The 22,672-nt window shown below is 34.3% G+C and overlaps 1 protein-coding gene across 3 annotated transcripts in view; it reads right to left on the bottom strand.

Moving 5' to 3' along the window:
* The window catches only part of CRPPA (CDP-L-ribitol pyrophosphorylase A), a 299,557-nt gene that overhangs the window by 109,636 nt on the left and 167,249 nt on the right, over positions 1-22,672 (bottom strand). For all 3 annotated transcript variants that reach the window (XM_032304813.1, XM_032304812.1, XM_032304814.1), the window contains exon 9: positions 2,003-2,134. In XM_032304813.1, coding sequence (XP_032160704.1) covers positions 2,003-2,134 — 132 coding nt within the window. The remainder of the gene's footprint in view (positions 1-2,002; positions 2,135-22,672) is intronic.

The following is a 22,672-nucleotide window of genomic DNA, read 5'->3' as shown; positions in this document are numbered from 1 at the left end:
GCAAGTATGTTTCCTGTAATATTTCAGAATACTTGTACTAAAAATTACTGTTTATCTGAAATTCAGATCTCACTCGGCATGCTGTACTTCATTGGGATCATACTCTTCCACTTGAATATCAACTACACTGCATAAAGACCCTTTGAGTTTAGCCTAAATCACAGGAAAAAGCAAGTCCTAGGGACTGCATGTGCTTTTCCATTTCTTAGCTTCTAAGATTTTTCTCAATGAACTATTTTTGTATCTGTCTAGTGTAGCATTTGTAGTGTGGATCCATGACTCCTTCGCATGGCACAAGAGAAAGAAAGGATTTTTCCAGCCACAGTAATCAGGAATATAACCAAAGACAATCTGTTGAAGATGGAATATTCCTGATCAAAGATACAGACCAAAGTTCTTATTCTTTTTTTTTTTTTTTTTATTTCCAGCATAACAGTATTCATTATTTTTGCACCACACCCCGTGCTCCATGCAATCCGTGCCCTCTATAATACCCACCACCTGGTACCCCAACCTCCCACCCCCCCGTCCCTTCAAAACCCTCAGATTGTTTTTCAGAGTCCATAGTCTCTCATGGTTCACCTCCCCTTCCAATTTCCCCCAACTCCCTTCTCCACTCTAAGTCCCCATGTCCTCCATGCTATTTGTTATGCTCCACAAATAAGTGAAACCATATGATAATTGACTCTCTCTGCTTGACTTATTTCACTCAGCATAATCTCTTCCAGTCCCGTCCATGTTGCTACAAAAGTTGGGTATTCATCCTTTCTGATGGAGGCATAATACTCTATCCCCAGGGGTACAGGTCTGTGAATCACCAGGTTTACACACTTCACAGCACTGCTGCAAAGTTCTTATTCTTACTCTTCCAGTTATGCATGGTTCTTGGGCAAGTATGTGTATCTCTTCAGGCCGTGGCTGCCCTGACTTCAATAGCCCTTACAAAACTAATATCTTATACTTCATGAACCTAAGTAAATTCAGCTTTGCCTCATTCCTGATGACTAACCAGAGGTCATACTCACATATTGTGGAAGCAGAGAAAACCACCTCAAAAAAAACCAAGGAACTGGCTAAAAGATGGTCCTTATATTTAATTAAAATCCATTTGTTTCAAAAGAAATGTTGTTGCCTTCAGGCTAAAAGGGTACCCTAAATATTTCACAAATAAGTTACTCATCAACAATACAACTTTAAATGCCTGTCATTCCTTGGTCAGTACCAAATCACTTTTATTCCAGACCAATAAAAACCCCATCGACTATTTTAATTTCTTGATTCTTGTGGGGTACCTCCAAAACACTACAAAGCATTCTGCAATTTCAATAGAAGGTATCTACACACAAAGGGCAAATCCATCTTCCCTAAGAGAGTCTCCAAATAGTTTGATTTAAATAACATTTCTTTGCACTAAGAATCTATAATGCTAATTTATTTTGCCTTCAGCTTAACTTTCTGCTATTAATAGAGTGACAATAAGAATTTTTCTCTTGTTAAATAGTATGCCCTCTTGTTACAGGAATGTCAAGCATTGCTTTCAAGTAATTAAAAACCTGATCACCAACATCTTTAGCACAACATAAAAGAAATAAGCCATTTCAAATTATACAAATGGCTGAGTTCTGAACTCAGTTAAATACAAAATTCTGGTTCAATTGGAATTTCTAATTTCAAACTCCAAATTTAGGACATAATTAAAATGATTTATTATTTATCTGAAATTCAAATTTAGCCAAGTATTCTGTATTTTTTTATTTGATAAATCTGGCAGCCCCATGTGGGCTACCTTGTAGAAGATATTCACCAATTTCATCTTTTTTTTTTCTTCATCAGAACACTTGTTTTGATTTTTGTTTGTCCCCTCAAAAGAGGTTCTACCTATGAGAGAACACACACAATTTTCCAGCCAAAATTTTTCTTACCATTAATTTATTTTTGCTTTCAACAAATTGGGCTTCCTATATTCAAACTGTAGTCTAACAAAACAAAAAATTTTACTTACCTGTGGATAATATATAAGAAGACCACATAATAAAATATTTCTTTTCCTCACTTCCTTTGCATATTCCCTAATCTGCATTAGGTTTTCCACTTTCTGATCAAAATGTACTGATTTATAATCAAGAAAATAAACCTGTAAAATAATACAAAAGGTAACATTAGAATACCATTCTTTCCACTCTTCTTTGAAAAATCTAACATTAAAGAAGTTCAAAACACAATTGTATTATTTTTATCAGTTTGTTATTATTTTTTTCAGTTTGTGTTAATTTCTAGATAAGCATTTCAACCATAAATCCTTATTAAAGCTGAATCCTCCTTTATAAATACAAAAGCAGTAAGCAGTCATTGAGAACACAATGCTAAAAAATACAAAATGCTAATATCATATTTCCACTTGTGTCAGAGCCAAATGTATAATGAATATATGATTTCAACCATTTGTTCAATTTATTATTTGAAATTAAGCTACATAGAAATATGTTAATTACCAATATCAATAAAATTCGAGGGAGTACTTATTATACTCAAGATTTTTAGAAGAACCCCTTTCAAATAATTTAATTTCTAATAAATCATCTATTTCTCAGAGTAAACCCAGAATTTTATATGTAACTTTCAGCAGTGTTAAATAGCATTTTTCTTGAAATTATTCCAATGACTATTTTTTAAACATTATTTTCCATTTAAATTTTAAGGAGCTCAGGGTGAACTTTCTTCCTTCAAATTACTGAAGTTTTATGGTACTGTTCATCTTTTGTGGGACATAAAATATATAATCACAATAGTATCAAAACAAGATGCAAATGTACACAAGGAACAAACTATACTCAAACTTTTTTATTCTTTCACAATAACAAATTTAAGAAACTCTCAAGAATTATAATTTGTTCAATTCCCTGTATTTATTATCTAGAAGCATTTTAAAACTAGTATACTAATCCTTTCCCTTCCTCTAGAAAATGCAAAACAAAATCTTACTATGTTCTTTGTGTAACACAAGGGAATGAGTTTTCACCTACCACACTGTATTTTGCTTTTCCAGGGAAAGGCACTTAAAATCCATTCTTAAAAGAAAATCATGTGAGGACATGTATGAATATTAATTCAGTAGATATTCATTCACTGTTTCTCAGACCTTTTCATTATAATTAACCAAAGACATACACATACAGTAGCCTCCTCCTAAAATCTAAAGTGAAAATAAAGAAAATGCTCTATCCATTAAGAAACCAATAGAAAGACAAAAAAGCAAAAAAAAAAAAAAAAAAAAAAAAAAAGGAGGCTAAAAAGAACCCTCAAAAAGGGTCTCGGGCATTAATATCTACTAAATAGTGGACAATGTGCCCTGTGACCTTCAGCACACCCTTCCCTAACAGCGATTCCCTGAAAACTTACAAAGATGAAATTTCAGATTTTTCACCATGCAACAATACTTAGAGCAAATATAATCTGAAACTGGTGACCCACAGCCAGACTGGAACAATTATGAATGAACTATAAATATTAGACTTTCCTTCAGGGTAATTTAATTTATGACCAGTTGTTTCCCAGCTGAGACCTAGAAGCTAAACACCTATTAGCTGTTAAAAAGATACTAGTTCCCCTTTGTAGCCTGAGCCTTCTAGAAGGATGGCTCACATACCACCTTCTGTGATCTCCTTACCTCCCCCTTGAGAAAGTGGAGGAAAAGTAGAGGGGGAAAAAAGGCAGGCCCTATGCTAATGTGAAATTATGAGCTCAAGAGCGGAAGCTGAAGAGACATGTCCATCTCTGCCTTTTCTCCTGTCCTGTAGTCCTTTATGACATTTCATAAACTAGTGCCACAGGCTTCTCCTAGTCTTGTGAGTTTAAAATAATTTCCTGAAGCTAAAATTCCTGGTTGTGAGTTTGGGAGGAAAAAAAAAGGCAGGCTAATTCTTCAAACCCCAGGCAATGTATGAAACTGCAGTCCTGTTAAGAATCTAAAATTAGGGGAGTGGCTGAGACTAAGACTCTCTCCTGGGCCCATAGTGCCAAGTCATTAAATACCCCAGCTGGACTAAGATGGACTAAGGAACAACACTGCTGTTTGGTGCTCCAGGTCTCACAGTACTATTTAACTCTTTCACCTGTGCAATGTTCTGTACTATTTAGATACCATGAAATGCTGGGGGCCACCATACCCAACGTATTTGATGTGAATGGAATGCCCCACAGTTTTGCAATGCACGCAATCCAGGCAACCTTACTGATAGCCTAGATACTTAATGAGGCAAACAGATATTTCCTGTTTAATACAAGCCTTCCTAAAAAATTTTCAGCTCTGATAAATCTCACAGTAAAATAAAGGGCATTGCAGAATGGGTTTATAGAAAAATAGCACAAGGATCAGAAAAGATGAAACCACTCTACTTTGTAATTACAGCTTCCTTACAGATTTAAAATGCACAGAAATTAAAGAACGGAAATGCTAGTTACATATGAACTGAAGAAGGAATGATACAGCCGGGAATGGAGCTCTGCCCTGCAAAGCACCATTGAACTTGGCTTAGGAGGTAGTGCACCTGCCAGGGGAACCTCTCTGCAAAGTCAAAGCTAGGAGCCGGTGCTCATTTTTCAATTTGCCTTAAAAAGTATCCTAAAGAGAGCCTAAAATGAATAATAACTTTGGGAGCTTAAAAGTGGTAGAACTAAAACTCTCAACAAGAATAAACTATATTGAGAATGAGAAGGCTCAAGAGATAAAATGTGCTGAATCTGTGTTTTGTTTATTAAAAAGGACAGAAAATAATGATCTTACACTGAGCCAACACAGAAGAAACACTTCAGAAGGTATATTTCCTAATACCAATACCATGAAACTTAAGCATACACTTTACATTGCATACTAATTTTTGAACTTCTAAAATACACCAGTTACTTATGAGTTCCAAGAAAAAAATTCAGTTAGTACAATAAAGCAATCAATTTTAATTTTAAAGACAGGGCAGGTTTATATAACTACAGGAGAGGATTACAAAACGATCATGATAGCTCAAGAGAAATGTAAATGTTTTTGCCTTAATAAAACAAACTTACAACATGGACACTCTTGTATCCATTGAAATGTAGCAAAACATCTCATCTAGGTTGAGTACTGCAGATTTGCTTATAGCTGCATCAAGTAGGTATTCTTTGATCTCTTTTTGAACTGTTCACTCATTCCCTACTTGTAAATTATCGTTACAGTATTTCCCCCTTAGGATGTCATTTCTAGTGGTTTTTTTCCATGAATACATTAAAAAAAGGTAAGAATATCTTCCTACCCCCCCCAAAAGAATTTCTCATTTTATTTTTTTCTAACATAGTAAATTGACTCCTATAAACTAGTAAACTGCTTCAACATTTAACATATGGGTAGCTTCATGGCTTTGTGGGTGGGCAAGGTTTCTGGCACTCAGAGTTTGGAAAATGCTCCTCTGTGCCTCATGTCTTCTACATTCAGTTCTACACATGCTTTATATTTGTCTAGTAACCATTTAATATATCCTTGGCCCCAGATGAATTGCAATTAATTTTTCATACTTTAATACGTAATTTTTCATTTGTCTCAGAGGACAGGTACATTAATTAAAGGACAATAATTAATATCAAGTACAATATTCTTTAATAAAACCTCAGGAATGTTCCACAACCCCACATTTAACACTTCTGCCTCATTCCAGAACCCATGCTAACAGGCCAGAGAAGGGAATCAAGAACTGTGGTAGGAGAGGAAACAGAATCTTTGTTTATTTGAATAAGAAGTCAATTTTTGAAGCTCCAGTATATATAGAAATATGCACTGCTTAATGCCCACCAAAGTGGAAGGAAGGATGGTCAAAATCAAAGTTATGGTTTTTATCAAATAATAAATTAGAAAGAATTGGTAGATAGACCAGAGACTCTCTGAATCCACACAACAGATACTGCAAAATTATTTACCTATCTATACAGAAAAGTACATTGTGTGACTCAGGTCCAGCATCTCACAACACCGTTTTTCAAAAGAAATACAGGGAGATAACAAAAGATGAAAATGGTCAATATTAAACAGATCAAAGTAAGAGCATGCATGGAATACTATGCAGCCATCAAAAGAAGTGAAATGTTTCCATTTGCAACAATGTGGTTGGAAGTAGAGGGTATTGTGCTGAGTAAAATAAGTCAATCAGGGAAAGACAATTATATGATCTCCCTGATATGAGGAATTTGAGAGGCAGGGTGGGGACCTTGGGGGTAAGGGAAGGAAAAAATGAAACAAGAAGGTATCGGGAGGGAGACAAACCATAAGAGACTCTTAATTTCACAAAACAAACTGAGGGTTGCTGGGAGGATGGGGGTATGAAGAGGATGGAGACATTGGGGAGGGTATGTGCTATGCTGAGTGCTGTGAAGTGTGTAAGCCTGATGATTCACAGACCTGTATCCCTGGGACAAATAACACATTAAATGTTAATAAAAATAATTAATAATAAAAAAATAACTTTAGAGAAACTTCCATCTCACCTCAACTATTTATGAAGTACACAGATTCTATTAATGAAAATTAATGAACTGTATTTTCATTTTTTACTGTGCTTTTCAAAAGAAAAAGGAACTTTTAATGTTGAATCATTTCATTTTACAACAAGTTTTTTTTTTAAGATTCTATTTATTAATAAAAGAAAGTGTGAACAAGCATGAATGGGATGAGGGGCAAAGAGATGAAGAAGCAGATGCCCCCACTGAGCAGGGAGTCTGACCAGGGACTTGGGACTAGATCCCAGGATGCTGAGATCATGACCTCAGCCAAAGGGCAGATGTTTAACCAACTGAGCCACCCAGGCGCCCTATTTTGGAACAAATTTAAATTAACACCATCAAGCAATTCAATGTATAATTCTGATGAATAGAAGCTCATTAAAAGTTGTAAGCTATCATGAAAATTCAGAGCACATGTTTAACAACTCATCTATAAATCTTAAAATACCAGCAAAACTATTAGGTTGAGAAATGAGGGCATTTAACCAAAGTAGTAAATAAAGAATATTTCACATTAAAATATTAGCCATAGAAAAGATTTATACATTTTTATTGATTCAAAGAATTAAAAAGTAATTAAGTTTTATAGTATCAAGACAAATGTCATACTTGTATACTGATTTTGTTTCAGATCCTTATGTAAAAGATCAAAAAATAACAAAACGAGAACTTCACATTTTTAAACAGGCAGTAGGAAAACCTAACATAGTTTGAGATCATGCTTAGAAATGATATTTTTCTTCTGATTTCACAAGGTAATTCTCCTTTAGGAATAGAAATCTGCCACTGTTGTATTATGGGACAATTACTTGAAACATTATATATCTTTTCAATTAACATCTGTACCATCTGTAACAACTTTTAGAATCAAAAGGTAACCGCAAGCACAATGATTAATATGAAGCACTGACTTGCTAAACTAGTATTATTTAAAACATATTAAATCACTAAAGTAAGTTACAAAAACCAGGTATGTGGTTCTTCACTAAGTTTAGCATAACCCTCTTTATATATTTTAATGACTTGTCAAAATTTTATTTTACATGATCAAGCTTATTACACATTAACCAACAATCTATAATTATTATCAAGGTTGTCTGCAGGCAGGTGATTTAAATAAGCATTACATGGTATGTTTAAAAAATAAATAATGAGTATCCTTGGAGTTCACAAATAAATGCTAACCACTACAAAGTCCATTTAAATTTATAAACATTTGTTCTATTTTTATATACCTACTTTTTCAAGTGATTCCTGACATTTTTAATATGCTTCAACAGGCAAAAACAATAAAAAACATTTTCAGGAGATAAGGTATTTTGAATACTATATGGTAAAAACAAAAAGTATTCAAATCATGATCAAGGGGATCAAACACAGGTATATGATATACATAAAACATATTAGCATAGCCTCCACAGATTCATCCTATGTCTTTTATTAAGTATGGCAAAAATACTTTAATAATTTTAGCAATTAATGTTTTTTTTAACAACTTCAGGAATAGGAAATTCATACTGTAATAAAGAAAAGCAACAGGAAATTATGGTCTTATCAAAATTGCTTTTGAATTATTTGATAATGTTAAGCTTACATTAATTATATAAAGGATACAGAAAAACTGTGCTAATTTAAGGGAACTTAAAAACATCAGCCTCAAAACAAAACAAAAAAATCAGCCTCAGAGGAAAATGCAATTCTCAAAAATTCCGATTACAATGCTTCCAATAACAAATTAGAAGATCAATGGTGCTTTCCTCTGGACTATTTTTTATTAAAATATAGAGGTAACTAACCTTTTATTTCTGAGAACATTTTTTTTTTTTCCAGGAAGCTACATCATGTAAGAGAACTGACCTGGGCCACCTGGGTGGCTCAGCTGCTTAAGCATCAGAATGAGGCTTCAGCTCAGATCATGATCTCAGGGTCATGGGATCAAGCCCCATGTCGGGCTCTGGGCTCAATGCAGAAGTCTGCTTAAGACTCTTTCTCCTTCCTCTGCACATTCCCTTCCCCACAAAGGATAAATATATAAATCTTAAAAAAAAAAAAAATAGAACTGACCTATTATAAAGGCAGATCAAATAAAACATAGTCTAAAACTGCAATGTCTACTAAAGTAGCCACTAGCTATATGTGACTATTTACATTTAAATTCAAAATTATTAAATTCAAATAAAACTGAAAATGCAGTAGATATACTTTAAGTGCTCATAGCAACAGGTAGCTAGTAGCTACCATAGACATGAATACAGCAATCAAACATTATTTCATCATTGCAGAAAGTGCTAATGGGCTGTACTTGCCTGGAACAAAAGAAGCTTGTAAAATATCATGCTCATCATATATCTCATTAATTGTTTTGGTCATTAACTTATGTGTCTGTGTAATAAAAAGGATTTTTTTTTCCTGACTAAATGTTAAGTTACTAGTTTAAATCCTACAATTAAAAATGCTAGAATAATTCTCTCTCATATACAAAATTAATATAGAGTCTGACCTAAAACTGACTGAGCTTTTTCTTATTTACATATATTTCTGAAAATGTGGATCAGTATGAATGTATGAACATAATACTCTTAAACTGAGATGGTTCCAGCTTCTATTTCTGCCTAAGTAGGAGTAAAAGGGATCAGACTTACCTTTCCCCTTCAAACAAATAAGTTAAGTACACAAACTAAACCAAACTAAGATTTTTAAGACATGACACACCTGGCAACAAGGGACAGCTCTGAAGGATGAGAACAGATGGGATGAGCCCTATGTCTGCAGCAATTTACTTCCTTAAAATGGTTTCCAGGCCATGGCACATTGAAAGGAAAGGTGGATATGTGGGTTTCAAAGCCTAGTGGTTAGGGTTCACAAGGCAAAATTCCAGAGAGGAAAGAGGTATGAAGAATGAGAAGGCTGGTGATTATCAGGCTAACTCTCTCCCATATTCAGCAGAGTACTGATCAGTGCATGCATTTGAGAATAAAAACAAGCTGAGGTGGGGGAAAAATTCAATGGAGGAGACTAGATAGAACGGTGCCTGATGCACACCCCAGGTCAGGAATAATGGTGGGAGCCATGAGCCAGGATAGAAGGTATCATAATTTACAGGGCATTAGATAAAATACTAAGAAGTGTTTCGCTTCAGTTGTGAAGAATATAAGACCTATGTAAATACATTAATTAGTCTGATCTAAAAATCTCAGCAACAATGCCTAAAAGGATCAAACAGTTTCCAACTATGTCCCAGGAAAAAAGCTAAAAAATATTCACAGTAATAAAAAAATAACCAATACCCAACAAGGTAAAGTTCACAAATTCTAACAGCTAATCAAAATATATAAAATGTCCAAAAAAGCAGAAAAATATGACCCATAGGGAGAAAAACCTATCAAAACCAACTCATGAATGACACATTTATTAGAATGAAAAAGGACATTAAAACAAATTTACAACTATGTTCCATTGTTCACAATGCTCCAGGAAAGAATCTATGTGTTAAGTAGGAAAAAAGAAAATGTGAAAGAATCCTATACCTAACTTATAAAGATGAAAATATCATCATCATCTGATATTTTTCATCTGATATTTCTGGAGGGGCTTAACAGCAGACTAGACATTGTTGAAGATCAGTGAATTTAAAAGTATAATGATAGCAACTATTTAAAATGAAACAGAAAAAAAGAAAAATCAACAGAACATTAGTGAGATATGAATCAACTTCGAACAATCTAAAATACAGATTAATTGGAGTTCCCAGTTAAATGTAAAGAACAAAAAGCAACATAGCTGGAAAATTTTCCAAGTTAGGTGAAAACTAAAAATCCACACAGCACACTTTAAACACACACACACACACACTCTCTCTCTCTCTGTCTCTCTCTCTCTTTAAGGCATAAAAGCACCAGGAAAGTACCCATAAAAAGGAGATAAATACATCACTTGAAATTGACTCAGAGCTGGTATCAATGTGCCAATTAGCAGACAAGGATATTAAAATGGGTACCATAACTGTTTATCATTTATTCAAACGTTAACTAGGGAAATAGAAAATATAAAGGGTAAAAAGGACACAAACTTCTAGAAATGAAAAATATAATGCCTAAGATGAAAGACACGGTGTATTTTTTCCAAATTCAGGCCTGTGCAAGTCTGCAAACACAGAATGGCACAAGGAGGTACACCCTCACAGCGTATATGTGTACTGGGCTCAACTAAATGGCTAGGTGGAGCTAGAAACATCTGCTTGGCACATGCTTTCAACATGGATTAAGAATAAACTGAGAAATACTGAAGAATGAGTGAAATACTTCATTCTACTGATATACTGCAATCTTAACATTTATTACAGGTTTGAAGGTAACTTTTTCTTCAATTTTATATTTATGACAGGTGCACAAACTTTTTACTTTAAAGGCTTATGGATTCGTTTAACTGAAGAAGATCGATTCTAAGAAAAAACCCTAGTTCCACTGTTAACATTATAGTTATCTAGGAAGTTAATCAGTGTATCACACAATCCAAATAAAATGCAGAAATAGACTAGGAAAAGAAATTGCCAACTATAATCCATAATCTTTGCTTTCAAACTTTTGTCTTCATCAAATAACTTAGTATTTATTTTTAAACTTATAGGGCAATGCTATCCATATGAACCAAAAAATAAAATTAATGTTCATAAACACATATTTTAAAATTTGCTTAATATATTAGTAAGCCACTTAAAATTAAATAAATATAAAAGTAAGTCTCCTCCAAAAATGTTGGAGAATTAATCCCCAAATTCAATTTTTAAGAGAAAAAATAGATTTCCTCTTAGGAATGAGCAATACTTCAAAGGTTAATGCTACTTTCTAGCATAAATCTAGAAAATAACTTAAGACATAATCAGTCTTAGACACAATAAGATGTGCTTCCAAACATGAAGAATAAAGATATGATTCACAAAATCTAAAAACATGTATGTAAATTAAACAATTATACTTGCTGAATGGAAACACAATTTTTCTAAAAAGATAACATGAAAAAAAATTTAACTACACTAAAAAGAAGGATAACATAAATCAAGATCATAAAACTCATAGTTTAAATTTACACATGGTAAGTAATACCCTAAAAACTCAGATAGATGTAGTATTATTCTCCTTAAGAAAACATAGCTATTCCTTGAGATGCATACCTAGCCACCCTCATTCCTGCAAGTCACCACAAAGCATCTATTTATGGTAGACAACACTGCAACAGGATGGAGTAGGAGACATCATGACTAGAAATGCCAAGGCGAGTTCAAATCAATAAACATTTCTGAATGTCTACACATGCTCGTTGGAAAAAGGGAAAAGACTCTGAGCACAAGAGTGTTAAGGAAGGATTCCAAGAAGAAATATGATCACTAAAATTCTAAGGCAGGAGAAACACTAGAAAAATGGTGTTTTGGGTCAAAAAACTCACCAGAATCAACATACATCTGTCAAACAATACGGCACACAGGTTACAAAAGTTCCTCAGCTGAAGGCCAACTGTGTGGTGAGGCAATGAGAAGCAGGGTGATAAAAGCAAGAAAAACCAGCTGAGACCAAGTCTTTATGCTCTTACTGAGCTTTGTCCAGTAAGGGGATGAGAAGCCTCCAGAAGGTTTTGATAAAGAGAGTACCTCTTCATTAGCAATCAGCAAAATCTGTCATGGTAGCAATGATGAGGTCAGACTGAAACAAAAAAGAGACTGCGGGGAGGGACCCAGCTCTTGGAGGGAGGACAATACATTCCAATTTTTTTTTTTTTAACATCATAAACTTGAACACTTCCTCTCAAAACTGAGAAGAATGATGAAGACTGGAGATAAAAACATGAATTGGCACATGAGTGATACTTGAAAGCAGGAGACTCGATGACCCCGAGAGTATATGTCTACTAAAGAAACACCTAACATGTATTTTAGGTAAAGATACTAATTAACAGTGGCAAACAGTTTAGAATTGAGAAGCTCAACCAAAGTCTAGGAAACTACAGTCCAGGGGGCCAATCGAGCCTCCTGCCTTTTTTTGTAAACCAACTTCTCCTGGAACACAAACACACTCTATCCTTTCCATCTCATCTATGACTACTTTTGCACTAGACCAGCAGAGTCCAGGAGTTGTAACAAAGACCATATTGGCTCAAAAAGCCTACCATTTTTAGTATCTGGCTTTGTATAAGAAAACTTTGCCAACCCCTAATACAAAAAATTATCTCAATGCAGGCACAGAAAATGACATCAATTATCTCCTATAAAGTAAGAGCATCCTACTGAGTGGTTTTTCAGATCCTTTTCTTCTTCAACAACTTAGGTCTCTAGTACTCAAGGGGGGCAAGTATTGACATCTCTAAAAACAAAACATCATTTGGTAAAGTAAAATAAGCACAGGGATAATGACATGTACCATACTCAACTCTCAGGATTGCTGTAAGGATTAAATGGGATCATTTATATTAAAAGGAAAGAATCGTGATTCATTATTTCAAGCAGTCAGTTAAGTGTCTGTTATTACCAACATTAACATAATTATACTAATAATAAGAATTAGCAGGCCACATTTTCAGGGGCAGAAGAGGGTCTGAGGATTATAAATGTAGTAGGAGTTCCATTTCTTAGAAATGGGAAGAGCAAAACACACAAGATCACAGTTCTCACTGGTTGGGCAAAAATCCAGAACTCAGTCATTACCATAAAAAGAGTAAACTAAAAAATTGGAATCTGTAATTCTGTCTCAAAAAATCAAAGAATGGCACAATACTCGAAGTACTTAAAAGAAACATGCAGGTGACTAACCAGTCCAGTCATTTCCAAGTAAGAGTTTTCCAATGCCAGTACAAGGATTATCTTGGCAATACTAGCTGCATTCCACCTGAGCAGGCACCAGTGAATCAAGTATCCCAGCATTTAGGTCAAGTATAAGCTTCAAAATCCCATACAATAAAACCTCTGCTGCCTGAAAATTTAATCATACTATACTTTCCAAAAGTATCACATACAAACTTAACTGCAAGCAGGGTTCAAGCCAAAGCATGTTTGGATGAAAAAGCTTTTTGCACTGATTCCAACACCTTTCTATACTTTATAAAAGAACAATCCAGCCTTTCCAGGAAAGTGCTTAAGTAATCTATTTTTACGTGGCTATAAATTTTTATCCTAAAGGAATAGCATTTAGGCCTGATAATATTCTTACCTTCTTCCTGCCTATTAATGCTTCAATCCATGAACAAGGTTTTGATCTTTGTTTTTGTTTTCAGTTGTGTTTTTCGACACTCCCTGGTGGTCTAGTGCTTAGGATTTGGCTCTCTCAATTTTGTTTTTCTTTGCATAGTATGAAATGGTGGTACAGGAAAGATTTCATAAAACAACATGATCCATTATACAAATCTATGTAGGACTTGGAAAAAACATTGTAATATGAAAGGTTTTTTAAAATTATGCCTTTAACTGGAATTCTATTAAAACTCAAGTATTAAGGAAGCCGTGGAAGAACGTAGCTTGACTTTCTGAGTTGGCTTTATGATAAGAGATTCTGTGTGTACACACGCGTGCACGCGCACTCACACACACACAAACACACACACAGATGAATAAAAAGCTTTTTAATATGAGTGGAATCTTTTTCATTATCTAGGTGAACAAATGTGCAATAATCATTTGCCTAACTCAACCTTCAGAAACAAACCAGAAAGATCCTTCTCTAATGTCCCATATCTTATAGCCATTCCTTCAGTTTCACAAGATATAAAATTTGAGATTATACCTCCTCTCTCTCATTAAATCAAGAACAAATTCTTTGTGTTTCTACTTTTTAAATATATTTCGATTCCAACAATTCCTGCCCAGTCACTCTAAAACAACCCTAGTCCCAGATACCATCATTATTTCTTGGACTACTGTGATAGCCTCCTAACTAAACCAAATGCTTCAAGGAAACTCTCTGGTCACTTTCATCTATTCTCTGTGCTGTATCCAGAATGTAAATGCAAATGTTCTCACATCAGTTTCTACTGAGCAGGGCTGCTTCCTAGAATCCAAACTTGCAAGGCCCACATTGACCTTTTCCTACCCAGTGTGTGGTCCAGTCTGTTTCCGATCCACCAGCTTTCTAATGCTGACTATTCCATGTGCTACTCTGGCCGTAGAGAAATGCTATTCTCCCTACTCTTAAAAGATGTGGACCTGCTCAGTCTTCCCAATTTCAGACTCTGCTCATATCCTTCAAGATCTCTTCTGATTACCTAGCATAGGCTTTTCTGACCCTTTTTATTTTCTTTTTAAGAGAGGGAGGGGGAAGGGTGGAGGAAGGGAGAGAGAGAGAACCATAAGAACTTGTGCAGGGGCCCATCTCACAAACCTGGGATCATGACTTGACACAAAATCAAGAATCAGATGTTTAACTGACTGAGCCACCCAGGTGTCCCATTTCTGTCCTTTTTTCAAAGAGATGTAGTTAAAACTCTCAACTTTGAGGTGGTGAATGAAAAGAAGAATGACCAAGATATGCTGTCAACTCCCAGGCTGAGGATCACTTCCCAAGCTAACACTGGCCATTGGATTAAACTTAGGTTATTGAAAACCCTTCATCTTTGAAAGAAAATAAAAGTATTTCCTTAACAATAGAGTAAGATAATCTGGAACACTCTTTTAAAGATGCAGTTTTTTAAAAAATTACAGTAATAAATAGCATATATATACATCAAGATGTTTGTCACACAGATGTTCAACAAATGTTATATTTATCTATATTAAGTCATCAGTTAGGTAATCAAGATAATAGGATAGTTCACTCTAAAGCATTAAGTATGTTGCACCTAAAATAAGTTTAACGTGAATAGGAAAGATGATGCACTGGAGCTTTAATGATTAAGGAATCATTCTCAGAAGGCAGGGTCTAGGACAGACATAAATGGAAAGATTCTTTGAAATGAAGGGAAGACTAATCTTGCGATCTTGCAAGTGTTTTTTAAAGAGATTAAAAAAAAAGGCGGGGGATGGGGCGCCTGGGTGGCTCGGTGGGTTAAAAAAAAAAGGCGGGGAAGAATAATTGCAAAAAGGAAAGATTTAGATGTAACCTAATTAAAAGTGGACTACAAAAAGAAGGTAAGAAAGAAAGGGACAGGTGCAAGAAGAAGAATCAAGCAATCAATCAATAAGCCAGAAATCTTGAAATAAGGAGAGGGTTGGAAGTGGGGTGAGCCTGGTGGTGGGTATTGTGGAGGGCACGTATTGCATGGAACACTGGGTGTGGTGCATAAACAATGAATACTGGTACACTGAAAAAAAAATAAAATTCAAAAAAAATTCTCAAAATGGCTCAAGGTAGGAATTCTATACCACCTGATTCATTTTTAATATGACTGCTATAACCAGAACTGCTCTCCTATACTTGTACATAAGGCACATGCATTACGGGTTATACAACAGCAAAAGGCCTTGACAACATGTTCTAACATAGAAAATATTTTTAGAAAGAGAAGTCACTTAAATGGCTTTAAGGGCATCCCACTCTGTTTTCAGATAAAGATTCTGAATTAAAGCTCAGAGACATGAAGATAAATAGACGCTTATTATTTTCAGACCTACTCCTTATACCTTGAACCCCATTCCAGGCATATCATCCTCACTATGCCAAAGATCTCCTAAAACTTAAAACAATAGCCAAATATTTGTATTAAATACCACCTTTGTAACAATATAATTTATTTTCTACAACAAATACAATCTTGTAAAATAGTATAATAAAAATATACCAAGCACAATGGCACCTGGGCGGCTTAGTTGGTTAAACACATGCCTTCAGCTCAGGTTATGATCTCGGGGTCTTAGGATTAAGTCCCATGTCCAGCTCCCTGCTCAGTGGGAAATCAGCTTCTCCCTTTTCCTCTGTCCTTCTCCTCTACTCATGTTCTCTATCTCAAAAATAAATAAGTGAATAAATAAAATGAAAAATAAATAAATAAAATCAGCTTCTCCCTTTTCCTCTGTCCTTCTCCTCTACTCATGTTCTCTATCTCAAAAAAAATAAATAAAATCTTAATATATATATATGTGTGTATATATATATATATGTGTGTGTGTGTATATATATATATATATGCCAGGGTCTAGGACAGACATAAATGGAAAGATTCTTTGAAATGAAGGGAAGACTAATCTTGCAATCTTCCAAGTGTTTTTTAAAGAGATTAAAAAACAAAGGCGGGGGATGGGGCGCCTGGGTGGCTCAGTGGGTTAAAAAATAAAGGCGGGGGAGACTAATTGCAAAAAGGAAAGATTTAGATATAACCTAATAAAAAGTGGACTACAAAAAGAATATATATATATATGTATATATATATATATACATATATATATATATCAAGCCTGACTTTAACCCATACAAGAAGTCAACATAATACATATAAAGTATGACAAGTAATTGTAAAATAAATGATAGTGAAAACATATTTGGTTCCCTTTTTGTAAAGAAGTAGCATAACACAATTGAGCTAAAGGCCCTTATTTAAAATAGAATCCAGGGACGCCTGGGTGGCTCAATGGTTAATCCACTGCCTTCAGCTCAGGTCATCATTCCAGAGGCCTGGGACTGAGTCCCACATCAGGCTCCTTGCTCGGCAGGGAGCCTGCTTCTCTCTCAGCCTCTGCCTGCCACTCTGCCTGCTTGTGCACTTGGCGTGCTCTCTCTCTCTCTCTCTCTCTGACAAATAAATAAATAAATAAAATCTTAAAAAAAATAATAAAATAGAATCCAGTATACAAAACAAACAAACAAACAAAAAGCTAGTAGGAGAAATCCCCAGGTTTATTTTTTGAAAAAGTGAATGATCAAAATTGCTCAACTCCTTTTCTAGGCCTAAAGTTAATGTAAGCTGTCTAACAAATAAGACTAGCTTCATTATTTGGTTCCTGTGCATTTCATGTTACATTTAAGGAACTGATTTAGATAGAAAGCACCAGCAAAAAAATTCATAAACAATTTTGTTCATCTGACTGAATTCAGTGGACTTCCCAAATTAGGAAAATAAATAGTAATTTCAAGCCCTATGCTTAATCAAGAAAAATTAACTCATTAAACTAGAAAAAGAACTCCAGAATTTGTTCCTTTTGATATTCTGTTAGAACATCACTATATGAAAATAACTGTAATTCATTACAAGAATCACTTAAAACTTGCAAGGTGTATCCCAGGAGAACGATATCTTGACATCAGTTATATGCCCAATGCAATTAATCTCAGGGAATTTTAATATACTACAACAAAAACTTCCTAGTAACCATTTATCTATAGGCAAAGATCTCCTAAAACTTGTAATAACAAACAATTCTATTTATCATCTCGTACAAGAACTTTATCATTCTTCATTTTGGAGTTCAGTATGAATCCCTTCATGACTAAAATTTCAAAAAGGTTTTCAAGGTATTTTAAACCAGGAATGAGCTATTATTATTTTAGGCAGGAAATATTTTAGACTTTATTACCAGAAAACAAATGGAAACATTTGTAGAATTCATGGAAATGACTGCATTTCTACCACTAAATCTATCCACACCATGAAAGAGAAAACCTTAATGCACCTTAAGCAAAACATCAAAAAATTCAGTAAACAGTAAGATAACCATTTTCTAAAGGAAAAGTAAAAACTACAGTAGCAAAATGGTTAAGACTGGAATAGAAGGATTTAGACCAACTCTATTGGTCATTCTTTGGCCACTAAACACACATGTGTGTATGCACACACAAACACACACACACAAAACATCTATTCAAAATTAAACACAAACTAAGGGCCTGAAAGATACACATAATAAAAAGTAAATCCAGTATGATGGCAGGGAGAATTACAACAGCCAGCTCTCTTTTGTTTTTTAAGAACTTGTGACCTAAAAACGAATTTTCTCAGTCTAGCAGTAATAGGGTTAAACAGGAGCAACTGTACAGAATAAACAGTTAAGTAAAAGATGACAAAGGTACATGTTTAGGATCTGGTAAAAAATTTAACAGGACCACAGATTTTTATAACTTAAATTCAGTAAAGCCTCAATACCTTGTGAAGCAAAGAAAGAAACCATTAGAACTTAAAAGAAAGAATCAATGTTTTTCCAACTGTCATTTGTTCTTTATTAGGAAGGAATATTAAATACATATATGTATGTGTATTTTTAACCTTTTTCCATATTATTTAACACATTCACGAACTCATAAAAGTAACAATATATAGGATACATTGCACATTGGATTGATTCTGTTCCTAGCTCTGCCATTGGTGAGCTGTGGAAACTTCTGGAAATAATTTACATCACTGACAATTTCCCCAGATGTGGAAGTATCAAGTGTCAATGGATGGTGGTTTTCTATTTTTTTATTTGCTGACATGTTCAAATATTAAACATTTTGAAGTATTTTAAAGATCATATATTCTGATCTGTTATGTCAATAAACTACTTCCCAGTAACTAGAACTAAATTAGGCACTTATGAAGGTTTATTTATGTTTTTCAAAGCATTAAAATTCCATATGGTAATTTATGTTTTTTTACTAAAGTAAATTCATGAAAAGATTCCTATCTCTCATAAAGCACCAACAAAATTCTTGTCTACATAGCCAAAAAAATTAGAGCTCTAATGCAATTATCCAGGTAATTACCATGAAATTATTTTGTAATGAGGAAGTGATAAAAAAAAATTTTATCAAATAAAAGTAAAGAATTTGCTTCATTTCTCAGCTTTGAACTTCTAATTGTGTTTGTTGCCAATTTCTTTCTGCTTTTAAAAATTAAACATTTCATTGGTGTCTATCATATGAAACAGCTTTGTTCACTGAAAAAATAAGCTTTAAATAAGAATAAACTGCCCATTCTCTCATGTGATAATAGTAGGAAAGGATGTATTGCACAAACCTTTCCAGAGCCAAATAAATTAAAATCTTTCACTTTCTACACCTGGAAAGGAATTTTTTATAAGTTTTACAGTTGGTTTTACATAATCTTGGCTGGGAAACAGCTATACTTTTGCTTCCTGATATTGTCTTCTCCAATGCTGGAGAAAAACAGTGCCCTGATCATTAATTACTAAGCGAAAAACTCAACCTGTAATTCAGATTCTTAGCACTTTTGATTAGTTTAGGTAAAAGCCTCCCCCCCCACCTCTGGTGGCTGGAGGGAGTGATTTTTAGATCAGAAACTATGAATTTACCTTTTACTCTTTTAATATATTACTCTGTTTTTCTAAATATTCATCACTATTTGAACAGTGAATGAACATGACAGGAGTAGAAAATAAAGAAATGGACATGCCCCATGTTGACTGCTATTATATCAGGTGATTCCAAAGAAAGCTTTCAGAAAATCCTCTTCAGAGTTGCAATCTGAAGAAGGTGCTAACTGTATATCCCCCGACTGGTAACTGCGAAAAAGTGAAGGCAAACAGTAACTTTAGTCAACTCAAGATAAAACCTTGATTCCTTGATAACTTATAATGAGTGATAGATTAAATAGCACCAGAAATGACATTAGAAAGGGCTCTCAAAATGAGATTCCTACACAATTTAGCTTAACAAAAGAAAGCTTTGGTTTTCATGTTTATAAGATTTTTCTTGTTAAAAGACATAGGAAAGAACCTATATTTTTAAAATTCCTTTTTGCCAATCAGTCTCTAATTAAAAAAAAAAACAAAAAAAAACAACTTTTTTTTTTCTTTCAAGTTAGGAGCATTTTCCTAGTACAGAACATGCTTGTTATCTGATTAGGTGTTTCCAAAGGTTCACAGTTAAAAGTTACTACGTAGTGTAACAAATGTCATCCTAAAACATAAATTCAATCAGAAATAAAAATTCATAAATTGACCCAACCCAACTGTATCTGCCAACTTTAAGAATGACATCTATTTTAGCCCAGTCAACATTATCAGTCTCTAACTGATCACAGAAATCTGAACAACTCTGATGATTTGATATAACTACAATAAAATTAAGTTACCATCTACCAAAACTTTGGCTTTTATCAACTTGATCAAATTAATATTGGTAAACTTTAAATCCTACTCAACACCATCGACAAATGACAACTTGGCCAAGTTAGACTGCTTAAAATAAAAAAACTAAGAATAATGAAGTAACAGTGCCAAAGAGAATTTTGAACAATGTATCAATAAAAGATATTTTTACAAGACATGTCCAAAAATATTTTTTGTAAAAATGTCCACTTGAAATGAAGCATGTCACAACTTACAATGTTCATAAGAGTAAGCAAAGATATTCCTTTTTTAAAAAGATGATTTTTTTTTTATAAACAGCTGCTTTTTGTAGATAAAGTCCTATGTTTTTCTACTTTTCATGGTGAATCTTTTAAGTAGATTTTATTTATGTATTTATTTTTTTAATTTAACAGAGAGAGAGATTACAAGTAGACAGAGAGGCAGGCAGAGGGAGAGGGGAAGCAGGCTCCCCGCTGAGCAGAGAACCCAATGCGGGGCTCAATTCCAGGAACCTGGAGATCATGACCTGAGCCGAAGGCAGAGGCTTAACCCACTGAGCCACCCAGGCGCCCCTTAAGTAGATTTTAAAATAGAAGCATCCTACCTGTCAGTTTATCTCGGGACAACAGAAACTTCCTACAGTCAGTCTTTCCTAACACATTTCAGTTTAATAAAAGTCAAGGAGAAGTTAATCTTCAGACAATCAACATCCTGAAATAAAATCTAATTACGCTAAATACCTGCGTACCAAAAACCAACAAGTGTTTTGCTCCCTCCAACGGATAAACGTTTCAGATGAGGTTGAAGGTTACCTGTACTTTTGAAATGGCTACTGAATGACAATTAACAGGTAATTCCAGAATATTTTTCTGTAACTCCTTGAGAAAATAAGAGACAATGTGGACTTCACCAGCATGGCAGACATCCACCAATTTTTGGCACTTAAAACCTAATCAAGTTTTTTTGTTCGTTTGTTTTGTTTTTGTTTGCCAAACAAATGCCCCAGCTTAACTTCAGCCCCATTTCTTCCAAAAATTTGTCCTTGTAGAGTGAAATATGGGCACACTGCAAATGACCACCTTAACTAGCCTCTCAGTTGAAAAACCCCTCACAAACACCTAATTAAGCACAATTTTACTTTGCACCTGCCTGATTCCTACTAAGTCTTCCTCTGCACAGATGGACAGAAACTGGAAGTTGTTAAACCCTCGCAGAGGAAAAAAAGACCATTATACTACAGTTCAGCAGGGACAAATAGGTTTTTATACATTTACAATACATGTGTTCAATAACTATTGAATCACATAACTCCAAACTAAAAATGAATGTATTTTTTCCATGACTTTGATGTCATTTTAGATTTTCTGGTAAATAAAACCTACCTGTCCAGGGAAGCAAATAAACTCTTTGACCATCCTCAGAATTTAGAATTGCTTAACAAAAGCCTTATTAAAAACAAAACTTAAAACAAAACAAAAAAATAAATCTTCCATGGTGTGATTTAATCTTCGAGCAAATCGATTCAGATAAAAGCAAAGTAGGCACACCATAGTCTAAAAGCTTCCTATTACATCTTCCTAATTACACACATATGTAGTGTTTACTTACACCCCCAGACATTATATGTATATATGTATGTATTTTTCCACTTGATTATGTGCAAATTATGTCCCCAGATATTTACATCCAAGTTTAAGTCTTTTACGTATTTTGGAATAATAATATTTTATACAAACTACTATTTTGGGGAATATTTGACTGGTTCTGCTCAATTTTAAGTCCTAGGAACACTGATATATCCTTTTAGCCATTTGGGGACAAGTACTATCAGAAAGCAATAGCATGATACCTTTTATGATCATTTACAGGACAATTCAAAAACCCAGACATATTTACTTGCCTGTCAATCCAAGAAAGCAGCATTTTAAAAAATTTTTTAAAGATTTTATTTATTTATTTGACAGAGAGAGATCACAAGTAGACGGAGAGGCAGGCAAAGAGAGAGAGAAGGAAGCAGGCTCCCCGCTGAGCAGAGAGACCAATGTGGGGCTCGATCCCAGGACCCTGGGATCATGACCAAGCCAAAGGCAGAGGCTTTAACCCATTGAGTCACCCAGGTGCCCCAAAAGCAGAATTTCTTATTCTACCTTTTTAATGCTTCAGTTCATC

Source organism: Mustela erminea, chromosome 11 (assembly GCF_009829155.1).
Source record: "Mustela erminea isolate mMusErm1 chromosome 11, mMusErm1.Pri, whole genome shotgun sequence".
In the NCBI taxonomy this organism is placed as follows: Eukaryota; Metazoa; Chordata; class Mammalia; order Carnivora; family Mustelidae; genus Mustela; species Mustela erminea.
This window is presented reverse-complemented; position numbering and strand designations above follow the sequence as displayed.